Source organism: Notamacropus eugenii, chromosome 5 (genome assembly GCF_028372415.1).
Source record: "Notamacropus eugenii isolate mMacEug1 chromosome 5, mMacEug1.pri_v2, whole genome shotgun sequence".
In the NCBI taxonomy this organism is placed as follows: Eukaryota; Metazoa; Chordata; class Mammalia; order Diprotodontia; family Macropodidae; genus Notamacropus; species Notamacropus eugenii.
The window spans coordinates 282108532-282128949 of NC_092876.1; the positions used below are offsets into that span (position 1 = coordinate 282108532).

The window sequence follows — 20418 nt, forward strand, 5'->3', positions numbered from 1 at the left end:
ATAAGAAATTCAATTTTTTTTTTGAAAGAAAGACTTCTCTGGGAAACAAATTCTAACATCCAAGAAATCCTTAAGTTGTTTTTAAGAGATGGCTTTCTTGAATCAGCATATAAAGTGTTTTTAAAATTCACCTCTAACAACAGATTTAATGGAAACAAACCTTTAAAAAATATTTACAAGTGCCTCTTTCTTTCCATCCCCAAAGCTGTAGAAGAAAGTCTAAACGAAATATCAAATAAAACCAGCAATAAGTTCTAAATGCCACAAAACATTAACCTTTTACAAGCCCTATCAGTACTCAAAATGTACTTCAATTTTAAAAGCAGAGAGAACAGATTCCATTTTTTAAATTTATGGTTATTTTAGCCAATGTGTATGTAAAAACTGGAAGAGAGGGAAAAAGAGGTCTGATAAACTGGAAGTGTAAAAAAGAAAACAATGACTCAACAAACTTACGCTGAATATGAATGAACTGCTTCGGCTGTTTAAACTCTCCTTTGTACAGACGATTGTAATAGATGACGTTGCTTTCTGCCTCAGGAACTGGAATGACCATGCTCTCTTTCTTTTCTCTAAACACTTGCTGCGCTGAAATTGCTCGCTGTAAATGGTGTTCCTGAAAAATGTAAAGTGAGCAATTTAAGTTGTGTTAATCATCAAAATTCAACTATATCTAACATTTGCTTTATACTATTACTTGCCAGTAGTTTTAAAGAACCCAAATAACCAGGATTTGATTATAATTTTTTTCTCTCCCACTAATTATTAGAGAATGAAAGGCAAATCATAAAAAATCTGGTATCATTAATGCATTAAAAAAATAACTTTCAGCCTACAACCTAGGGTAAGCATACATTGTCATGTCCTACATCTTTTAAGATAAAAACTAAACCATGAAAACAGATAGCTATTAAAGATGAAGAACTAGAACAGTGGTATGAAACGCAAACAAAAATGGATCCTTGCAAGCCAAATACCTAGAAAACCACAAATTAACACTGCCTATGTTGTATTATGTTTTTATTTATTTTACCACACATTTCCCAACTACATTTTAATCTAGTTCAGGCTCCACTTAGTAGTTTTGCAGGTGCCTTGCAGTCCACTGAGTTTGACACCTTTGAACTGGATGATGCTAATTTTTCCAGAGATTCAATTTTTCTCAATATTCCTAAAGCAAATAAAACTTTTGAAAAACAAAAGTAAAACCAAAAAAGGCTTATCTGATTAACCCTGAGTTAACAAAAAAAAAATAAATTAAAGACTATAAACAGCAGGTACAATGTCCACAGATTTTTGTTGCTATTTTGTTTAGATCTTTTGAATAGCTTGTTTATATATGTGTAGATGTGTATGAATATATGTATGTAGGTGTGTGTATACATCTTTAACAACTACTTCAAATGGACAATGAGGTACGCCAAAACACAAAAAGAGGAAGCTGAGCTACCTTTCAGAAACCGTGAAGTTTATTTTTTTAATGACGCCAAATTTATCCCTGAAATACAGTTCCATTGTTTAAATATTACTATTATATTGGTGTTATCATACAGCTACAAGGAATGGAAGTCCCATAGTCTTTTAAAGCTTCAATACTTTTCTTTTAAGGAAAAGAAGAACACAACCCTCACACTCGCTTTTGTGTCTGTCTTTCTACTGGCTGTCTCCCAGGCCTGGCTGGCACCCCTCCTCAACTCCATCTTTTAGTTTTCCTCTCTTTATGCAAGGTACCGATCAATCACCATGCTCAATTGTCAATGCCCTGTCTCTCAAAGTATTCTGTATTTAACCTCTTGGTATTTATCTGTATTTTTTTCTTTATATTTATTGTGTGTGTACTTTTATGGCCTTGCAGTCTCCAAAATTAGAATACAAACTCCACGAGATGAGGAACTGTTTGTAATCCCTATCGCCTAGCATAGTGATTGGTACAGAGCAGGCACTTAATGAATACTTGTTGACTGGTTGATTTACTGAACAAGACTCCAAATAAAGGATTCCATAAAAGACATATATGAGAAAAAAGAAATGGGAAGATCAAGTTGTGAAAACAAGGGGAAAATGATGGACAACTTGTAAGGTGCCCTTGGGTATCAAAAGAACTAATCTCAGAACACTGGGCAAATCCTCTACATATTTAGAAGAACATGGACAAGAGTCACAAAGAATGGGCAAGCAAGAACAGGTTGCAACACATATTTTGGAGGGAATATCCACATTGATGACATTACTGATCCATTTCAAAAACTAAACACATAAATTTAACATTAGAATGTCCAAAACAAAACTGAGAACACTTTATTTGTCTTAGGTATATAAAATGTCATTATGTAAAAAACATCTAAGGTGAAAACTTGGAGGGAAAGAGAATCAATGCAAGCAGCTGAGTTTAATTACAATAATTAAGCATTCATAAAGTACCTACTATATGCCAGCCACTATAATAAGAGCTGGGGACACAAGGCCTTCAAGGAAATGATGCATTATATCAGAGAAAACAAATGTGCACATATTTCTATGTATAAAAGAATGTAATTTTGGGAATACATACTAGCAGCTGGCAATCGTGAGGCCAGGAGGCCTCATATACAAAGTAGCTTAGTCTGGGCTTTGAAAGAAGCTAAAAGATGAAGGTGAGGAGGTAGTACAAATAGAGAACAGAACTGAAATGTTACACGTGATTAGCAACAAAAAGTCAAGATAGGGCCAGATCATAGATTCTAAGAAACTTGAAAAGTTAGGCTGGAGTCAGGTTGCAAAGGACTACGAATTTACAAAGGAGAGTCAATTGACAAATTGACAAAGGGCTAAACAATATAAGCTAGCAGTATTCAAAAGAAGAAATTCAAGCTATCAACAATATAAAAAAAAATGCTCAAAAATTACTAATTTAAGTAATGCAAATGTCTGCAAATGCAAACTTGAAACAAGCATGTCACACACATCAAACTGACCAAAATAAACAAAGAACTATACACTTCGAAAACTACCACTTAAAATTATTTTTGACAAGAAATAGCAGTTGTAATAAGTATACAAGAAAGCACAAGAAAAAAGCAAAACTAAAGGGAAAGAAAAGGTTTGAATAATTGCAATAGAAACTAACCAGATTTGCAGATGACTTTAATGTACATTATCTTATTGGTTCCTAACAACCATGGGCAGCAAGAATCTCAAATGTTATACCCCTATTCCCCACCATTAAAAACCAAGGGAACAGAACAGAATATAAACGCAAATAGGTTATGCCTTGTCAAAAGTCACGGGAAGCTAGAATCTGAACACATGCCTTTTTAGTACTAAATTCAATGTACTCTACTATACCATGAGCCTCCCACATAATGGTTCACAATTATCCTTAACATCAGAATACTTTACCTAAAAATAATGCCTTATCAGTTCATAAAACTACATGATTTTTATTAGTTTCAAACAAGATTTTATTTTTTATGAGAAAACCAGCAACTTTAGAAAGAAACAACCATACTGCTTCCACACAATCCAGGTATTTAGATTAGAAATATTTTGAGGTGTTCACAAAACATTACAGTCAAAACCTCACTGCAGTTAACTCCATAGAACAACCAAGTAATTTTTTTTAATAGTAGAATTATATCACAATGCTTGGCTAAAAAATATCCTCAGTCCACAAATACTAAAACACAGTTTTTCTATAATGAATTAGCAAGAGTCAGGAAAGGTTCTTTTTTTTATAAAAAAAGCTACCATGGAAGCAGAGTCAAGGCAGCAGAGTAGAGGCAGTAAGTAACTCAGCTAAACTCTTCCAACATTCTCCTTCAAACAACTTTAAAATAACTTATCAAATCAAATTCTGGAGCATGAGTATAGCCAACAAAAGGTCAAGATGAGACAAAACAACTTAGAAGATTGAGAGGAAAGATCTGTGACACCAGGGTAGGAGCTAATGACAACAATGATGGACCTTGGATGGAGTGATAAGCAGCAAAAGCAGCTTCTGAAACTCTCAGCCAAGAAATATTCCTGGGCAAAGGGAAGCACTAGTGCTTATGTCCGCAGGGAGCTGAGTCCCTTCCTGGGGAAAGACCAGAGCAAACTGGAAGAGCAGCAACCACTCCTCTTCCTGGATCACATCATCTTGGGAAGCACCAAAAACTTACACTCAGAACTAGCTATGAAAAAAACGCCTGAACCTTGGGACAGCACCTCCCCATTCCCAGATGATCAGAACCCAACTCTAACATAAAGTTCAAACTAAAAAAGTAGACTGGAAAAATGAGCAAACAATAAAAAAAAGAACAGTACCACAAAAAAGGTACTATGGTGACAAAGAAGATCAAGACACAAACTCAGAAGACAACAACGTAAAAATAGCTACAATCAAAGCCTCAAAGGAAAAAACTGCAAATTGGACACAAACTCAACAAAATTCCTGGAAGAGCTTTACAAAGAGATGAGCAGCGGATGAAAATTGGGAAATGAGTGATATAAGAAAATTATAAAGAGAGAATTAACATTTTATAAAAGAGGTATAAAAAATGCTGAAGAAAACAGCTTATCAAAAAACAGAATTGGGCAAACAGAAGCTAATGATTCCATGATACATCAAGAAACAATAAAGTGAAGTCAAAAGAATGAAAAAAATGTGAAATTTTCTTTTGGAAAAACTGACTTGAAAAATAGATTGAGAGATAACTAAAGAATTATTGGAGTACCTGAAAGCCATGATTTTAAAAAAAGGGTGAGGGAGGAATCTAGACATTGTATTTCAAGAAATTATAAAGGAAACCTGCCCCGATATCTTAGAACCAGAGGGTAAAATAGAAATGGAAAGAATCCACCAATCACTTCCTGAAAGAGATCTCAAAATGAAAAATCCCAGGAATATTATAGTCAAATTCCAGAGCTCCCAGGTCAAGGAGAAATACTGGAAGCAGCCAGAAAGAAACCATTCAAATATCAGTGGAACAGTCAGAATCACACACAATTTAGCAGCTTCTACACTGAAGGAGTAGAGGACTTGGAATACATTCTACAAGACAAAGGAGCTGGGATTACAACCAAGAAAAACCTACCCAGCAAAACTGAGGGCGTGGGGTGGAATGGATATTTAATGAAACAGAGGACTTTTAAGCACTCCTAATGAAAAATCCAGAGCTGAACAGAAAATCTGACATCCAAATAAAAGACTCAAGAGAAGCATAAAAAGGTCAACATGAAAAGAAAACATAAGGGACTTAACTAAGGTCAAACTGTACTCCAAAGAATTTTATCCTTATTAGGGCAGTTGGAAGGAGGACTATAGAGGGTATGGGTGTGACTTTATTCTATTAGGATGATCTCCAAAAAAAAAAAAAATTAAGGGATGAGAAAGAAGGATGCACTAGAAGGGGATAAGAGAAGAAAGGGGAAATTATCTCACATAAAAGAGGGAAAAATGGGGGAGGGCTGGTCAACATTTATACCTCACTTTCACCAGAATTGGTTCAAAGAGGGAATACATAAAGAAACAGACACACAGACACACAGACACACACACACACACACACACACATATACATTCAGTTGGGTATAGAAATATTTCATACCCAACAGGAAAGTAGGAAAGGAAGGGGAAAAATCAAAGGAATGGGTGTGATAAAAGGGAGAGCAGATTAAGAGAGTCAATGGTCAGAAGAAAAATAGAATTTTAAAGAAAGACAAGGTAAAAAGAGAGAGTTTAACAAACAAAAGAAAATGGGATTAAGGGAAATACGCAGTAGTCTTAACTGTGAATGTGAATGGGATGAACTCACCTAGAAAACAGAAAGAGACAACAGAAACTAGAATCTAACGATGTTGTCTACAAGAAACACATTTCAAAAAGAATAGAATTAACCTAAGAGGCTGCAACAGAATCTATTATGCTTTAACTGAGGTTTAAAAAAGGGGCGGGGGGGCAGGGGCATTAGCAGTCATGATCTCAGACAAAGCAAAAGGAAAAACAGAAAAAATTAAAAGATCAGGGAAAGTACATTCTGCTAAAATGGACAATGAAGTAATATCAATAATAAACAACAAATACTAATACTAAACACTAATGCACCAAAACAGAGCATCCAAATTCTTGAAGGCACAAACAAAATCAATGCAGGCAAAATTAGAAGGAAAGCAGGAAAATGGGGGACACAAGGGGATTTCAGCAAGTTCCTCTGATAAAAGCTTCGTTTCTCAAATATATAAGGAACTGAGCCAAATTTATAAAAAATAAGACCCATTCCCCAAGTGATAAATGGTCAAAGGATGTTAATAGTTTCCTGAAGATGAAATCAAAGATATCTATAGTCATGTGGAAAAAATGCTCTAAATCACTATCAAATAGAGAAATGCAAACTATAACAGCTCTGAAGCACCACCACACACTGATCAGATTGACTAACATGACAGTAAAAGAAAATCACAAATGCTAGAGGGGATATGAAAAAAATAGGGACACTAATGAATTGTTGATGGAGTTATGAACTGGTCCAACCATTCTGGAGAACAATCTGGAACTATGCCCAAAGGGCTACAAAACTTTGACCCAGTAATATTACTAAGTCAATCAAAGAAAAAGCAAAGGACCTGTAAGTGCAAAAATATTTATAGCAGCTGTTTTTGTGATTGCAAAAAATTGGACATTGAGGACAACTGAATTGCCCATCAATTGTGGAATGGCCGAAAAAGTTGTAGTATATGATTATTAAAATATTATAAGAAATGACAAAGGAGATGGTTTCAGAAAAACCTGCGAAGACATACGAACTGATACAGAATGGAGTGAGATCTCTGTACACAGTAATAGCAATAATGATAATCAACTGTGAGACTTCGCTATTCTGATCAATATGATGATCAAAGACAATTCTGAAGGACTCATGATGAAAAATACTATCCCCTAGAGAGAGAATTGATGAGCTCTGAATACAAAATGAAGCATAATTTTTTTTACTTTACTTGCTTTTTTTTGTAATATGCAAAATATGGAAATATGTTTTACATGTTTTCAAATGTATATATTTGCTTGCCTCTTCAATGGGTAAGGGAGAACAGGAAGAAGGAATTCAAAAAAAATTATGAATGTTAAAAAATAATTACTTTTGAAGGGTACAGAAAAAAGACCTATCAAGAACTCAATAGGAAAGTACATGTAGAACCTATACAGAATTGTATGCAGTCGTGGGGAGGGAGGGGGGTAGTGGGGTGTAGGTGTGGGGGGATAAAATCTTAATTTTGTGGCAGTGATTGTTAAACATTAAAAAATAATAATAAAATTAAATTTAAAAAGAAATCAAAAGTTAAATTTAATAAGTTGCAAACAAAAATTATTTACAGAATGCTATAATTTTAAAAGCATAAAATCAGAAGGCAATGGCCTTCTGGTTGGTCTTCCTGCTTCAAGTCTATTCCCAATACTATCTAACCTTCAGTCAACTTTCAAATTAACCTTCCTAAAGCCCACATTTGACCATATCACCTCCCCACACTCCCTACCCTTCAAGAAACTTCAGTGGCTCCCTATCACTTCCAGGATTAAATATAAAATTCTCTCTTGGACATTAAAGGACTCTGACAACCTCGTCCTACTCCTACTCTTCCAGTCGTTGCAATCTAGTGACATTGGCCTCCTTGCTGTTCTTCACACAAGTCACTCAATCTCCAAACTGGGCATTTTTACTTTATTCCCATGCCCAGAATACTCTGCCTCCTCATCCCCACCTGCTGGTTTCAAATCTCACCTACTACTGTGAAATCCCAGAGAGAAGGGATTGTCTTTTACCTTTCTTTGTAATCCTAGTGCTTAGCAGAGTCCCTGGCATGTGTAAAAAAAGGAAAAAGTCAAAATATTAACAAAACCCAACAGCATGGAAATATCCATAGAATACAAAAATAAAACTACAGATGGACTGAGAAACAGAAAAAGGTAAAGAAAGCAGAACAAACAATGAACCAAGGTCAAAAGGTAGCTTACCTAGAAGAATGCTTAATAATTTTACAGATGAAAAGGTGACCTTTTTTGCAAAGGATTACTTTTCCACCTGTGTCCTTGAATACCATCACCTCTAAAACCAAAGAGTTATTAGATCTGAAAAGATCCTTAGAAGCCATCTAGTTCAACCCCTTTGTTTTATAAATGAGGAAACTGAAGTCTAGAGGGTGACTTGCAAAGTCATACAGATCCCCGAATTTCAAAAAATATCAACCTCTCTAACATCCTTCTAACACTACTGCACCCTATCCTCAAAAGCAAACATGCTTTCCTGGACCACTGACAGTACCTGATGGCCATTACTGAGCCTGCCTTCCCCATTACCTTGTCCCATCAGTGATACTTAGAAGATACTCTTGACATGCCCCCTCCCTTTTCTCCACTATACACCGTTCATAGTTAAGTTAATTATAATTCAGGCAATCTCTCATGCATATCTATGTCCTCTTAAAACCTCCACTTCCTGTCTTTTTCAACTCTTTGCATAGTTACTGATGGGGTGCTTGGATGCATGTCCTTGGGTTGCGATTCTAAAAATCACATTTCTCTTTTAAAAAATCACATTCCTCCCTAACCTCAAAACACGTCTCAGGCAGTTTCTCCCCAGTCTAAGGACACAGCTTGCCCCAGCAACAACCGTTATCTCCTTTCCTGATATATAGGTGCCAGCTGCACCTATAGAACTTATTAGTCTCAACCAGCTGTGTACTGGCTGAAATGGCTGTGTACTCCGTCATCATGACACTTACTACTCACTGACCAATCACATGTATCCTAGACTTAGACACACACATACTCCCTTACATTTATCTTGTCTAACAAGAGACTGATGAGAGAAGCCTGGTATTCCTTAGTCAGCTCTGACCCTTAGTTGACTTAGTGAGGTTTCAGGCCTAAAACCACACCTCCATGTAGCCCTCCCAACCTGGGGCTATTTCCTGATGAACTCTAGGTAAAATATCTGCGCATTAGATACCAAAAGTGCATGTTCCTTTAAGAACTAACCACTCCTTAACCACTCCCTAATCCTACCATGAATCATCTAGTTAGCATATTTGACACGTTTTACTATAGAACATCCTACATAAACTTTACCTGTACTCCTCTAAGGCTTCAGGTTCCCTAAGAACTCTTGCCTGCTGAAAAGCATAATAAATCTTTACCTTGACCTCAAGAATGCTTGAGTCTGCAAATTCATTCCAGGAGACCTGTCCCTGTACTCCAGTCTTTGTGAGGGTCTCACACACAACCCCTTCCGGCCCTCATCAGTTACTGCACAGAGAAATTTCTTTTTTCTTCTGTTTCATTTGTGAGTTAAAAAAAAAATCCCAATTATGGTCAATAAGCTTAATGGCAATGCTACTAATATGGCTGTCAAGGTAAATAAAAGCAATTTTAAGAACTGAAAGAAAATAAATAAACAACATATAAATCTCTTGAAAATACCCCAAAGAAGACACATGAGAAGACACCTCTTCTCCTTGCTCCTTTGCAGAGATGGACATCTACAGCGTGAAGTTTGGTATATCACATCATCAGATTTTTTTCACTGTATTGACTTCTTTTACTCAAATTTTGTTCTCTTACCCTTTTTAAAAAAATTCTGTTAAAAGAGATGGTTCTCTAGAATAGTAGAAGCTATATAAAGGGAAATATAGGCAATGTAAAAATAAAAGATACTGAGTATTTTTTTAACCCAGAGTTCTCCAAAAATTTTTCCTTTCCTCTATACTTGCTTTATTAAAGCACTAAAATTAAATATTATACTACTACTTATCACATTACAAACTTTCTATTTATTGTTCCTACTGTGAAAGCACATTTTAGCTCTTTCCATTCACTCTACTCTGATTTAACTAACCTAAGGACCACTGGTCTTACCATCTCCTTCCCCTCTACTCCTATCTCACTTTTTAGGATTTCTAGGTCTTTCCTTTCTCCTCAAACTGTACTTCTTTTTCATGTGTCATCTCCTATTAGAACGTGAGCTCCTTAAGATCAGGGGCTTTAGCTCAACTCTTGGCACGATGTAGGCACTTAATCTAGATCACAGACTTTCTCAATCTCTCAATTTTTCTATTATCACTTAGCACATAAAAAACCAATAAATGTATTTTTATTTATTTATTAAATGTTTTATGGGTTAATCTGGAATATTACAAATCAAATTTTCATGAAAAAATTAATCTCAATTTCTTTAAACTTACGTTTGTATATCTCCTAATACAAAGCCTTTATGGATAAAATTACCATTCTTCCAAATGAGTCGCATCATATTGAATCTAATAAATCATCAGCTATGAAAGCAAGAAATGTGAACTTCTAATATACATATGAACTCCACCTTGACCAATAACTTGACATTTTTCTTAATTTTCCCTCAGGAAAGAAATATAAGAGACGAAAAATAAGATCAGATTCTAATGACTATTTCTAACCTACAAAATATTTCACAAGTTTCTGTTAATTAGATTATGGATAAAGAAAAGGGACTCTCTCATCTACCTATAGGATCAAATGAAGTTTCTTTTTGAAGCAATTACAAGATTCTATTCCTTAAACAATTATATTTTTATTGGGGGAAATTATTAATCCTGCAATGTTCCCCAAACTGAGGATTTATAGCGCCATGAAATTTGTCTTTAAAACAGCACTGAGGCTGTAAAGACATTCTCAGCTGAGACAGAATTATTATTCAGCCACTTTATTGCCTTTATCTCTGGTTATCACATCCTTTTGACACACAGAAAAAAAAATGGCTTATTTCAGTCCTTGCTTCACTCCTAAAGAGAGTTATGTCAGGTATTATCTTTATGCAAACAGAAGATGATGATGATTATATGCTCTCTAAAGTCAATTAAAATAACATTCTTAAACAGATATTAAGAAGTTTTTAGTAGGCTACACAGAAAATCAAATAGTAATACGCAGCTCAAGAGCTTTGGTGTACTATTTTAGAGACTAAAAACAAAGAAGTCCGTACCTCCAGAAGACAGAATGAGGACCAGTTGACATAAACTACAGGAAGGTAGATTTCAGCATAGTACAAGGAAAAACGTAACAATTGGAACTTTCCAACAAAGGAATATACTGCTAATCTATAAGCGATGAAAGATCTTCAGCATTCCCAATCCAGTGTTTAATTAAAGATTTATTATGCCTAAGTGCAAGACTATATTAGGGGATTGTCAAATACTCAAATGGGTCTTATCTTAAAGACTTCCATCTTTCTTCCAACAATGTAGCAAACAAACCAACTACACCTTACTGCTCAGTGAACATCTATATTATAAAATAAATTGACCACAAGAGACCCAATGTACCAAAAACTCCCTTGTTTTCTCCTAACAGACTAAGAATACTTGTGAAACACTTGGACACTATCATCCCTCACACACACCAAGTGGCCAGACCATTATTTTTCTGTCTGGCACACATTTTCATGGTAATACCTATAAAAATCAGTTCCTCATCTGTAAAATGAACTAGAGAATGAAATGGCAAGCCATTCCAGTATCTCTGCCAAGAAAACTCCAAAATGGGGTCACGAAGAGTTGGACATGACTGAAATGACATATTATATATAGTGTGTATATTATATATACACACATAAATGTGCATATATGTTACAGACTATTCATACCTACTATACGTGATGTTCATTTTTCAATTCTTTGGAGACTGTTTAATATGTCAAAGCAATGTAACAGCATCCGCAGAACATTAGTATTAAAGAGATAAGCTGTTATGGCTCAAAAGGAGAACTATGAGAAGGCTGTCTCACCCCAACCCTTTGCAGAACGTAAGAGTCTACAAGTGTGATACAACACATATATTTTAGGATTCTTTCAAAGCACTGATGAGTTATGCTGATTTTTTTTTCCTTTTTTTATTTTTGTCTTTAAAAAATATTACTGGCTAGAATACCTCTCTGGGAAAAGGGGAGGAATGTTGGGGGAAATTATGTTGACACAAAAAAAATGGCATCAATAAAATTTTTTTCAAAGGTAAGATTTTGTTTCCAGAATAAGTTTGGGGTCATTAAAAGAGCCCATCAATTTCCTGAGGGCAATTCAGCCTGGTCTCATCCTCCCATTTAACTATGGACTTACTTTAATATGCTGTGAGATACAAAGACTGTTCCTGACTTCAAATTCTATACTGAATTATATAATTATAGGTAATATATTTATAGAACACTTTAAGACTTGCAAAGTGCTTTACAAATGTTATCTTTTCATCCTCACAACAACTCTGGAAAGTAAGTACTAATATTGTACAGTTAAGAAAACTGTGGGAGACAGCTTAAACGACCTGCCCAGAGTCACAAAGATATTAAATATCAGAGGACAGATGTGGGACTCCAGGTCCACAACTCTATCCACTGGACAGCCTAGCTAAAGTAAATGAAAAATTATACATAATACATAAATGATTTGTATTTGACTCTGAAATTTGACAAATTAGTACAGACTAAAAGTAAGCAGAACTTAGAAATAATACATTTCAGGCTACCTAAAGTCCTTCATGTGAGAATGAATGAGAGGTAGTGCTGCAAAGATCTCCTCTGAAATATCTTCTGTATTTACTGCAGTAGTGGAAAATGGTTGCACTTTTTGATATAAGGCTATCAATCTAAACTATGTAGATACCTTTCAAATGAAATAAACCCTAGGTTGTCCTGATGATTAATACTAATAATCTGTTTAACAAAATGACTATGTAGAGCAATTAGTTGACCAATTTTCAAAGTATCAGAACACAGTATACAATATTAAAGCTATACTATAAATAACTTATGCTTTTTAATGATCCAGAAAGCATACAAACATAAAAATTAATTATCATAGTATTCCAAATGTGACAATACTGGACACCAGCCATTAATATGTGACCCAATATTAAACTATTCAATGATTTGTGCCAGTTCAATAGTGTCAAATATTTGGATATGTTTTACATTTACCACTAAATAACTACATTGGATACCACATTTTAGGAAGGACACTGACAAACTGAAAAACACCCAAAAGAAGTTACGTGTATACTGTCCAAAAGAAGCTCATGAAGTGTAGTTGGGCAGATGAGAAGTATGTACACATACAAACATGCACACATACACAAAGAGAATAGATAACATTTATGTAAGTTTGCAAAGTACTTTATCTCACTTGATACTCAAAGCAACCCTTTGAAGTTAAGGTATTTTTATTTTTATTCCCATTTTACAGATAAGGAAACTAAGAGTGTTTAAAAGACACGCCCATAGTCAAATAGCTAGCAAGTGTTTGAGGCAGAACTTGAATTCAGGTCTTCCTGACTCTAAGTCCAATGATCTACGCTAACTATTGTTAGTAAAGCAATACACAAGAATCAAATAAGGAGACATCAAGGGCTACAGGAGTATAGAGAAGGTTTCACAAAAGAGACTGAATTCAGTTGGATCTTGAAAGATCTGTTCTGCAGTCTTTACTACTTACCAATTGGCTTTGGTATACAATTTAAACATATACTTTAGACCTTAGTTTCTTATAGTGAGATTATATGGTAATGTTCCCTCCAAGTTTTCTATTCCTTTTGGGGGCTGGATTAATATTCCTATTAAGTAGTTGCGAGGGCAGCCAACTACTCCTCTGTGGCCAGGACTAGAAAACTGTAGTTTTTGCAGAATGGGGTTCACATTAACAAAACTGTCCCAAAGACAGTAAACACTGTTAGCACTGTCTGTTCTTTCTAGTTTGCTTTCCCATTTGTCTTATCTTTTTTCGGCCACTTGCATCTCCCCCCATAAGCTAAGCCTCTACAAACTCCAATATGTTAAGGTATATCCAAGTGGAAATTTGATCATTTCTGTAAGAAGCAAAACAAAGGTACCATTGATACTGTGACTCTTCTCAACATGAAGTCAAGTCAAGAAGTATTCGTTAAATACCTACTAGACTGTAGAGTACATGGAGTGAACAAGGTGTAACTGGGAACAGATTATGAATGGCTTTAAAATTCCAATACAGACAATTTAATATTTGGTCTTGAAAGTGATAGGGAGCCATTGGAATTTATCTAGTTAATTTACATGGTCAGATTTGTGCTTAAGGAAGATAAATATAACAGCCGAGGTAGAGGATGGACTGGAGTGGAAAGAGACTGGAAGGCATGGGGGTCATCTAGAAGGCTACTGTAATAGTCCAAGTGTGAGTTATTTAGGGGTTGCACCTATGTGAGTAGAGAGAAGGGTACATATACAAGAGATGTTTTGAAGCAAAAGAGAGGATGAAAGGGCCAAGAACGACTCTAACTATTATTTTCTGGAAAAAATCTTTTATGTACCCAAGTGCCATCTCAACACTCCAAGAAACTGTTTCTATCTGAGACATTTCGTAGGTATAAATGTAGCCTTGATACTCTGCTGGTGAATATTAAGTCTAGGTAACTGGTAAGATGACAGTGCTCTCCACAGTAACAGTAAAAAGTTCAGAAATATAAGATTATTATAAATTTTAACAATATAAAAGATGTGTAGCATACAACTTATAAGTAATAAGGAAATCTACAATATTCCTTATGTATATTCCACGTAATTAGAAATTTTTAAGTGATTAACTCATTTTCAGATATTGAATCAAGTGATAACTACAATGACTTTTAAAGTGCCAAATAATGATTTCAGAAAATTTTTCTAGCAACATTACAGCTTCTCCAGACTTTCTTCCCAGCATTAGTACAATCAGAACAAAATACAACTAAGTTTAGTTTCAAATATTCAATATTAAAGCTATAGTCACTTAATGTAGTGTGTTGCAAATATACTCTGCTAGGATTAACATCAATTTTTTAAAAATCAATAAATAACACTGTCAGTACAGATCATAGAACTGTGCACTGGCTGTATTTAACAATCAGCTCCTAAATTCCCTGAAATTTTAACAATTGGTTCTCCTAATCTGGCATAAATCAGCTCTAGTAAACCACTGATTTGGAAGGAAAGATAATGAGTTGTTTCAGACATGTCTAAAATATCCAAGGAACATCAAGTTCAATATGTCCAATAAGCAGCTAGAGATGCAAATCTGGAAATCAAAAGAGGTTAGAACTAGATAAGTAGGTAGAATAATCTGAAGAGAGATGATGATTAATGAGATGAAATCACCAAGTAAAATAGTAAAGAAGAAGAAAAGAGCTAAGAGAGCATGGGGATATCCCAATTGGTAGGCACAACCTGAATGAAGATGTAGCAAAGGAGAACTGAATAGGAGTTGTCAGACAGGTAGGAGAATCAGAAGAGAGAGATAGTCACAGAAAACCTAGAGAGAAGAAAGTGATCAACAATGTCAGAGGTTACAAAGAGGTCAAGAAAGATGAGGATTAATAAAAGGCTATTAGGTTGGGCAATTAAGAGACTGAAGAGAGCAGTTTCACAGTTGAATGATGCAGAGAGATATAAAACAACAACAATCAGGGATGGTGGGGTCAAGGCAAGGTGTTTTTTAAGGATGATAGAGACATGGATAGGTTTGTGTGTGTTTGTCCTTTGTTGCCGAAGAAGACCATGCCATCAGAGAAATAATGACGTGAGACGTGACTTGCACTTGATTTTGTTTTGAGTGAGGGAGGGCTGTGCAGGTCTCCAGCCTCACTTCTACTCCAGAGCCATCTGAATCCAGTGACCAGATATTCATCAGGTTGACTGGAGATGACCCAGCATGAGGCAACTGGGGTTAAGTGATTTGCCCAAGGTCACACAGCTAGTGTCAAGTGTCTGAGGTGAGATCTGAACTCAGGTCCTCCTGACTCCTGCACTGGTGCTCTATCCACTGCCCCACCTAGATGCGGATAGGTTTGTGGACAGGAGGGAAGCAACCAGGAGACAAGGAGCGACTGGATATTAGTGAAAAGCATGGGATGAAAGCAGGAACATAGTTGAAGACCAGATGGAAGGGGAGCACTTGTACACATTAAGTTTCCACAATGTTTTCTGCTTTCTTTAAGGAGAAGGGGTGGTGATGGATTATAGATGAAAATGTTTAAGAATTGGCTATTTATTTTCTATCAATGCCTCCATGCATCTTTTTCAAAACTAACAACTGTAATTTGAACCAAGATATCATTGTAAAGTGAGTTAGTACCTTAAAGAAGTACAATACCAGAGCAGCTGAGTTTTTTATATTTTTTTAATTCTTATTTGTATCTAAATTAATTTCACATCGGCCTAATTTAATTGTTCAAATTCTAAATTTTTATTTTTTCTCTTCTGTTATAAGATCTAGTTTCTTTAAACCATTCCTCAAAGGTTTTATTTTCCAACTCTTCTATCTCTTCATCCTGTATAAATTCTCTACATCTATATTAATTTGTAAGGTTCAGAATGCTAATAAGTGTTTAAACAATGCCCAATATGATACACATTATTATTCCAACTCCAATATGCTCTTCTTCATGTATTTCAATTCATTTTAATACATAAATCAATTAAAGAGCATGTCAGGCACTGTGTTCATTACTGAGCAAACAGACAAAAGTAAAGTCCCTTGCCTTCAAAAAGCTTATAATCTAATAGGTTTGAGAAGAGAATGTACTAGTAGCTGGAAAGATCAGGAAAAACTTCATGTTGAAGGTGGCATTTGAGGTCAGTCTTGAAAAAAAAAAACAGATTTACAAAGCAGATGTGAGGAAACAGGTACACAGTAGGCATGAAAGAGTAAAGGATAAAGCAACATGCATTCACAACAGCGCTAGAAACACACTTGACACTAATGAGGTATCAAGAAAAATTTATTACAGCAGAGTTCAGAGGAATTGAATGCCTTGACCAAAGCGAGCCCTCAACCTCTTCTCAGGAGGAGGGAGCCTGGGATACAGAAGGGAGATTGGCTTTTTAACTGTTAGTTCAGGACAGATCCTCCCATCTGGATTGGTCCATTCTCCATTAGGTCACCATCCTTTCTACATGCCCATTACGTAACCACCGTTGGTGTGATTTCCTCCCCCCCAAAAAACATGCTTCAACATAGGACCCATAATTAGAAAATGGAGGGATAATTTTATGCAGGGTGTGTCTGCTTTTAAGCAAGCGCAGTAAAGAAAAGCTTTCTCCAAGTTATTCTAGATAATCTTTACTGACTGGTTCAGGCTGGTTTCAGGCCTGGACCTTCTTATCAAAAATTTTGTGACTTTTTGAAGGCCATTGTCTGTCTCCTGATTGGTTGAGTCCACCTGCAGTCTGCTGGCTTTCTTATTACCTGACATATTCTCAATCACTTCATTAACTAATAACTTCTGTGGGAACTTAACTTTTTGCTGTCTCTCACAACAGCAAGTAGGTCAGTATGGTTTTATCCTAGGGTCCAAATAAGTGGGTATCTTATGAGAGGACTAGAAAGGTAAGTGTCAAAATGCTTTGAGAGGGTAAGAAGGATGAGAGTTGAGAAGAGACTACTAGATCTGGCACATAAGGTCACTTGATAAGGTTGGATGCCAGGTTGCAGAGCATTTAGAAAAAGTCAAAGAAGAAAGGAAATGGGAGCACAGAATACAGATAGCTACTTGAAAGATTTTGGCTGAGAAAATGAGAAAAGATTTAGAACATTAACTAGCAAGAATAGTATGATCAAGTGAAGAGGTTTTGAGAATAGAGTAGTCTTGGGAATGATTTGTAGGTAGCAGAACTAAGACTAGACAAAATAATGGTAACAGATCTCAGATTTGTAATTCAAGGAACCTTTATAGGAATATTTTCCTTGAAAGCTTTCACTAAATTCGTCCCAGTAGAAGTTCCCAACATTTTTATTTTCAGGGAATGGTAACCAAATGTTATCCAAGTTCATAACCTCAGGGTCATCCTCCACTCATTCATCCCACATTTCCCATCAGTTGCCAAATCTTGTAACTTCTCCCTCTACATTCAATCCCTTCTCTCTACTCAGTTACAACACTAATTCAGATTGTCATCACCTTTTGACTGGGTTTCTTGCAATAACATCTAAACTGGCCTCCCTGTCTCAAGGTTCTCCTCACTTCAAAACCATATTCCACTTAGCTGCCAATGGAATTTTCCTATAGTGGAAGTCTGACCATGTTTCTCCACTACTCAAAAAACTCCAGTGGCTTTCACCTACAGGATTAAAAGAAAAACCCTCCCCTGAATGACATTTAAAGTTCTATACAATCAATCGTCAACTTTCCTTTTTAACTTTATTATACATTACTTGAGTAATTCTCAAAATCTGGTCCAAAGACCCCTTAGGGTCCATCCCCAAAACCCTTTCAGGAGGGCTGATAGGATCAAACCTATTTTCATAATAGTACTATTATTTGTCTATTAAAATATTCCTCCCCTTTCCAACTAAGTATCTGTGAGGCCAGATTTTCTACACTTGCTTCAACCAAAACAACATTACAAAAGATTGAATACAAAAGTATATATGAGAAGGGAGTTGCTTTTTTATTAAGGCAGATATTAAAGAGATTTGAAAAATATATAAAACAATGCAACTCTTCTCACTTATTTTATTTTGGAAAAGCTATTTTTCACAAAATATATTGTTTATGTCACCATACGATGGTTTTAGTTTTGCAAAATTAATTGTTTTTTAAATGTGTCTATTTTGATTTCTAATAAGGTAAACAAAATAAAAACATAAATAAAAGCTCTTTGGGGTTCTCAATTTTTAAGTGTAAAGAGGTCCTCAAAATTAGAAATATAAAAGAGTCCTGAGACAAAAAAGTGAGAACACAACAGCCAAACTGGCCCTACTGTTCCTCATACTCACGACACTTCTACAACCCTTATCTATGCCTTTGCACTATGCTGCCCTCCCTCCTTATTTACACAACTAAAAATCCCTAAGTGTCCTTCAAGATTCAGCTCAAGTATAACCCTTTTACATGAAGTTTTCTTGATGATGCTATCTCCAAATGCCTTCACCCCCAAATTACTGTTTTTTGTATGTATATTTTGTATGTACCGATATATGCACAATGTCTCCTCCCTAGAAAGTAAACTCCTTGAGAACATTTCCCGTTTGGCTTTTATCCCTAGCCCCCAGCACCAGAGCCTAGCACATACTAGGCACTAAATAAATGTTTATTGATTGACTAGTGAACCTTTTCTTCTGATACAGCAATAATTTAATCGCAGAATATTTTACTGGTTTTGTCACATTCATATCTATAACATTCCAAATGACCAAATATTATATGACAATGTACTACAAACTGACTTACTTCAAACACTTTCCAAGTTCCCTCTTATGATGTAAAAAAAAAAGGCAAAATTCATGCACTGTTAGAATTATTTCATGCTGAAATATATCTCTACTGCTGTCCTTATATATTTATATATGACATCTTAGAACTATTACTCTGCATTATGGTACTGAAAAACTGTATGTTGTAGTGGAAATAATGCTATACTTGGCATCAGTAAAACCTGAGTTTGAATCACCTAACATTAACCAGTTATGTGATCATGGGCTATATTATTTAACCTCCAAGGTTTAGTTCCCTTAACTATAAAATGAAAAAAATATGTGCAACTTAACTTGTTAACTCCTTAACTTGTTAGGAGGATCAAATGAGATGTTTACAAAGTTTTACAAACCTTAAAGTGCTATATACTACATATATGTGAGCTATTACCATTATCATTACTGTAGTTATTATTATACAGTATATTTAAAATAACATGGTTTTTAAAAAATTATCTCAAGGCTAAGAAAGATAAAAAGAAATTCATCTTCAGGTAGTTCATTTTACCTCAGTCCTTTATGGAAAGATGCTTGTTTCAAATGAGAATGCAACAGAGAGAATTAAACTTAAAAGTTGAAAAATGAACACCAGGCTTTCTAAATAAATCTTCAATCCCCAAAGGAAGATAAGTCCACTCCTTGACTCAAATAATTTGGTAACATAGTAAGATTTTGTTAAAGCAGCATTTCAGGTTGAACGTGAAAAATCGCACTAAGTCAAAGCAATAATTTGACTTGTGCAGAAGACATAGAAGTAAGCCAACCAAGCAAATTACCAACTTTTATTTAGTGATTCTACATTACTTTCTGGTTAAAGATACAATTGACTAGGAATTATTACAGTAATCTAGAGTAATATACGGTCTTATAATTTCAGGCACTTTGCAAGGAGGAAAGGATTGAAATATATCTTTAGGAACAATTTTGCAGGCATATAAACATACAATTGAATAACTAAACAACAAGCTATCCAAATGCAGATCCAGGCAAATGACACACCATTGCAACTCTAAGCATCAACCCAATATGAATTAAATTGATTATATGGTTTTTTAAATATTCCCAAGAAAATGACATGCAATTAGGTCAATGCTTAAGGTTAACAATTTACTATACAACAAAAGTATTTTATAATCCCACCAATCTCCACAAGCATGAAATTTCTTTCTTTCCAGCACTATCTGTATA

At 35.2% G+C, this 20418-nt stretch overlaps 1 protein-coding gene across 2 annotated transcripts in view; it reads right to left on the bottom strand.

Moving 5' to 3' along the window:
- The window catches only part of EPC2 (enhancer of polycomb homolog 2), a 155818-nt gene that overhangs the window by 106812 nt on the left and 28588 nt on the right, over window positions 1-20418 (bottom strand). For both annotated transcript variants that reach the window (XM_072613157.1, XM_072613156.1), the window contains exon 2: window positions 457-616. In XM_072613157.1, the coding sequence (XP_072469258.1) occupies window positions 457-616 (160 nt within the window). The remainder of the gene's footprint in view (window positions 1-456; window positions 617-20418) is intronic.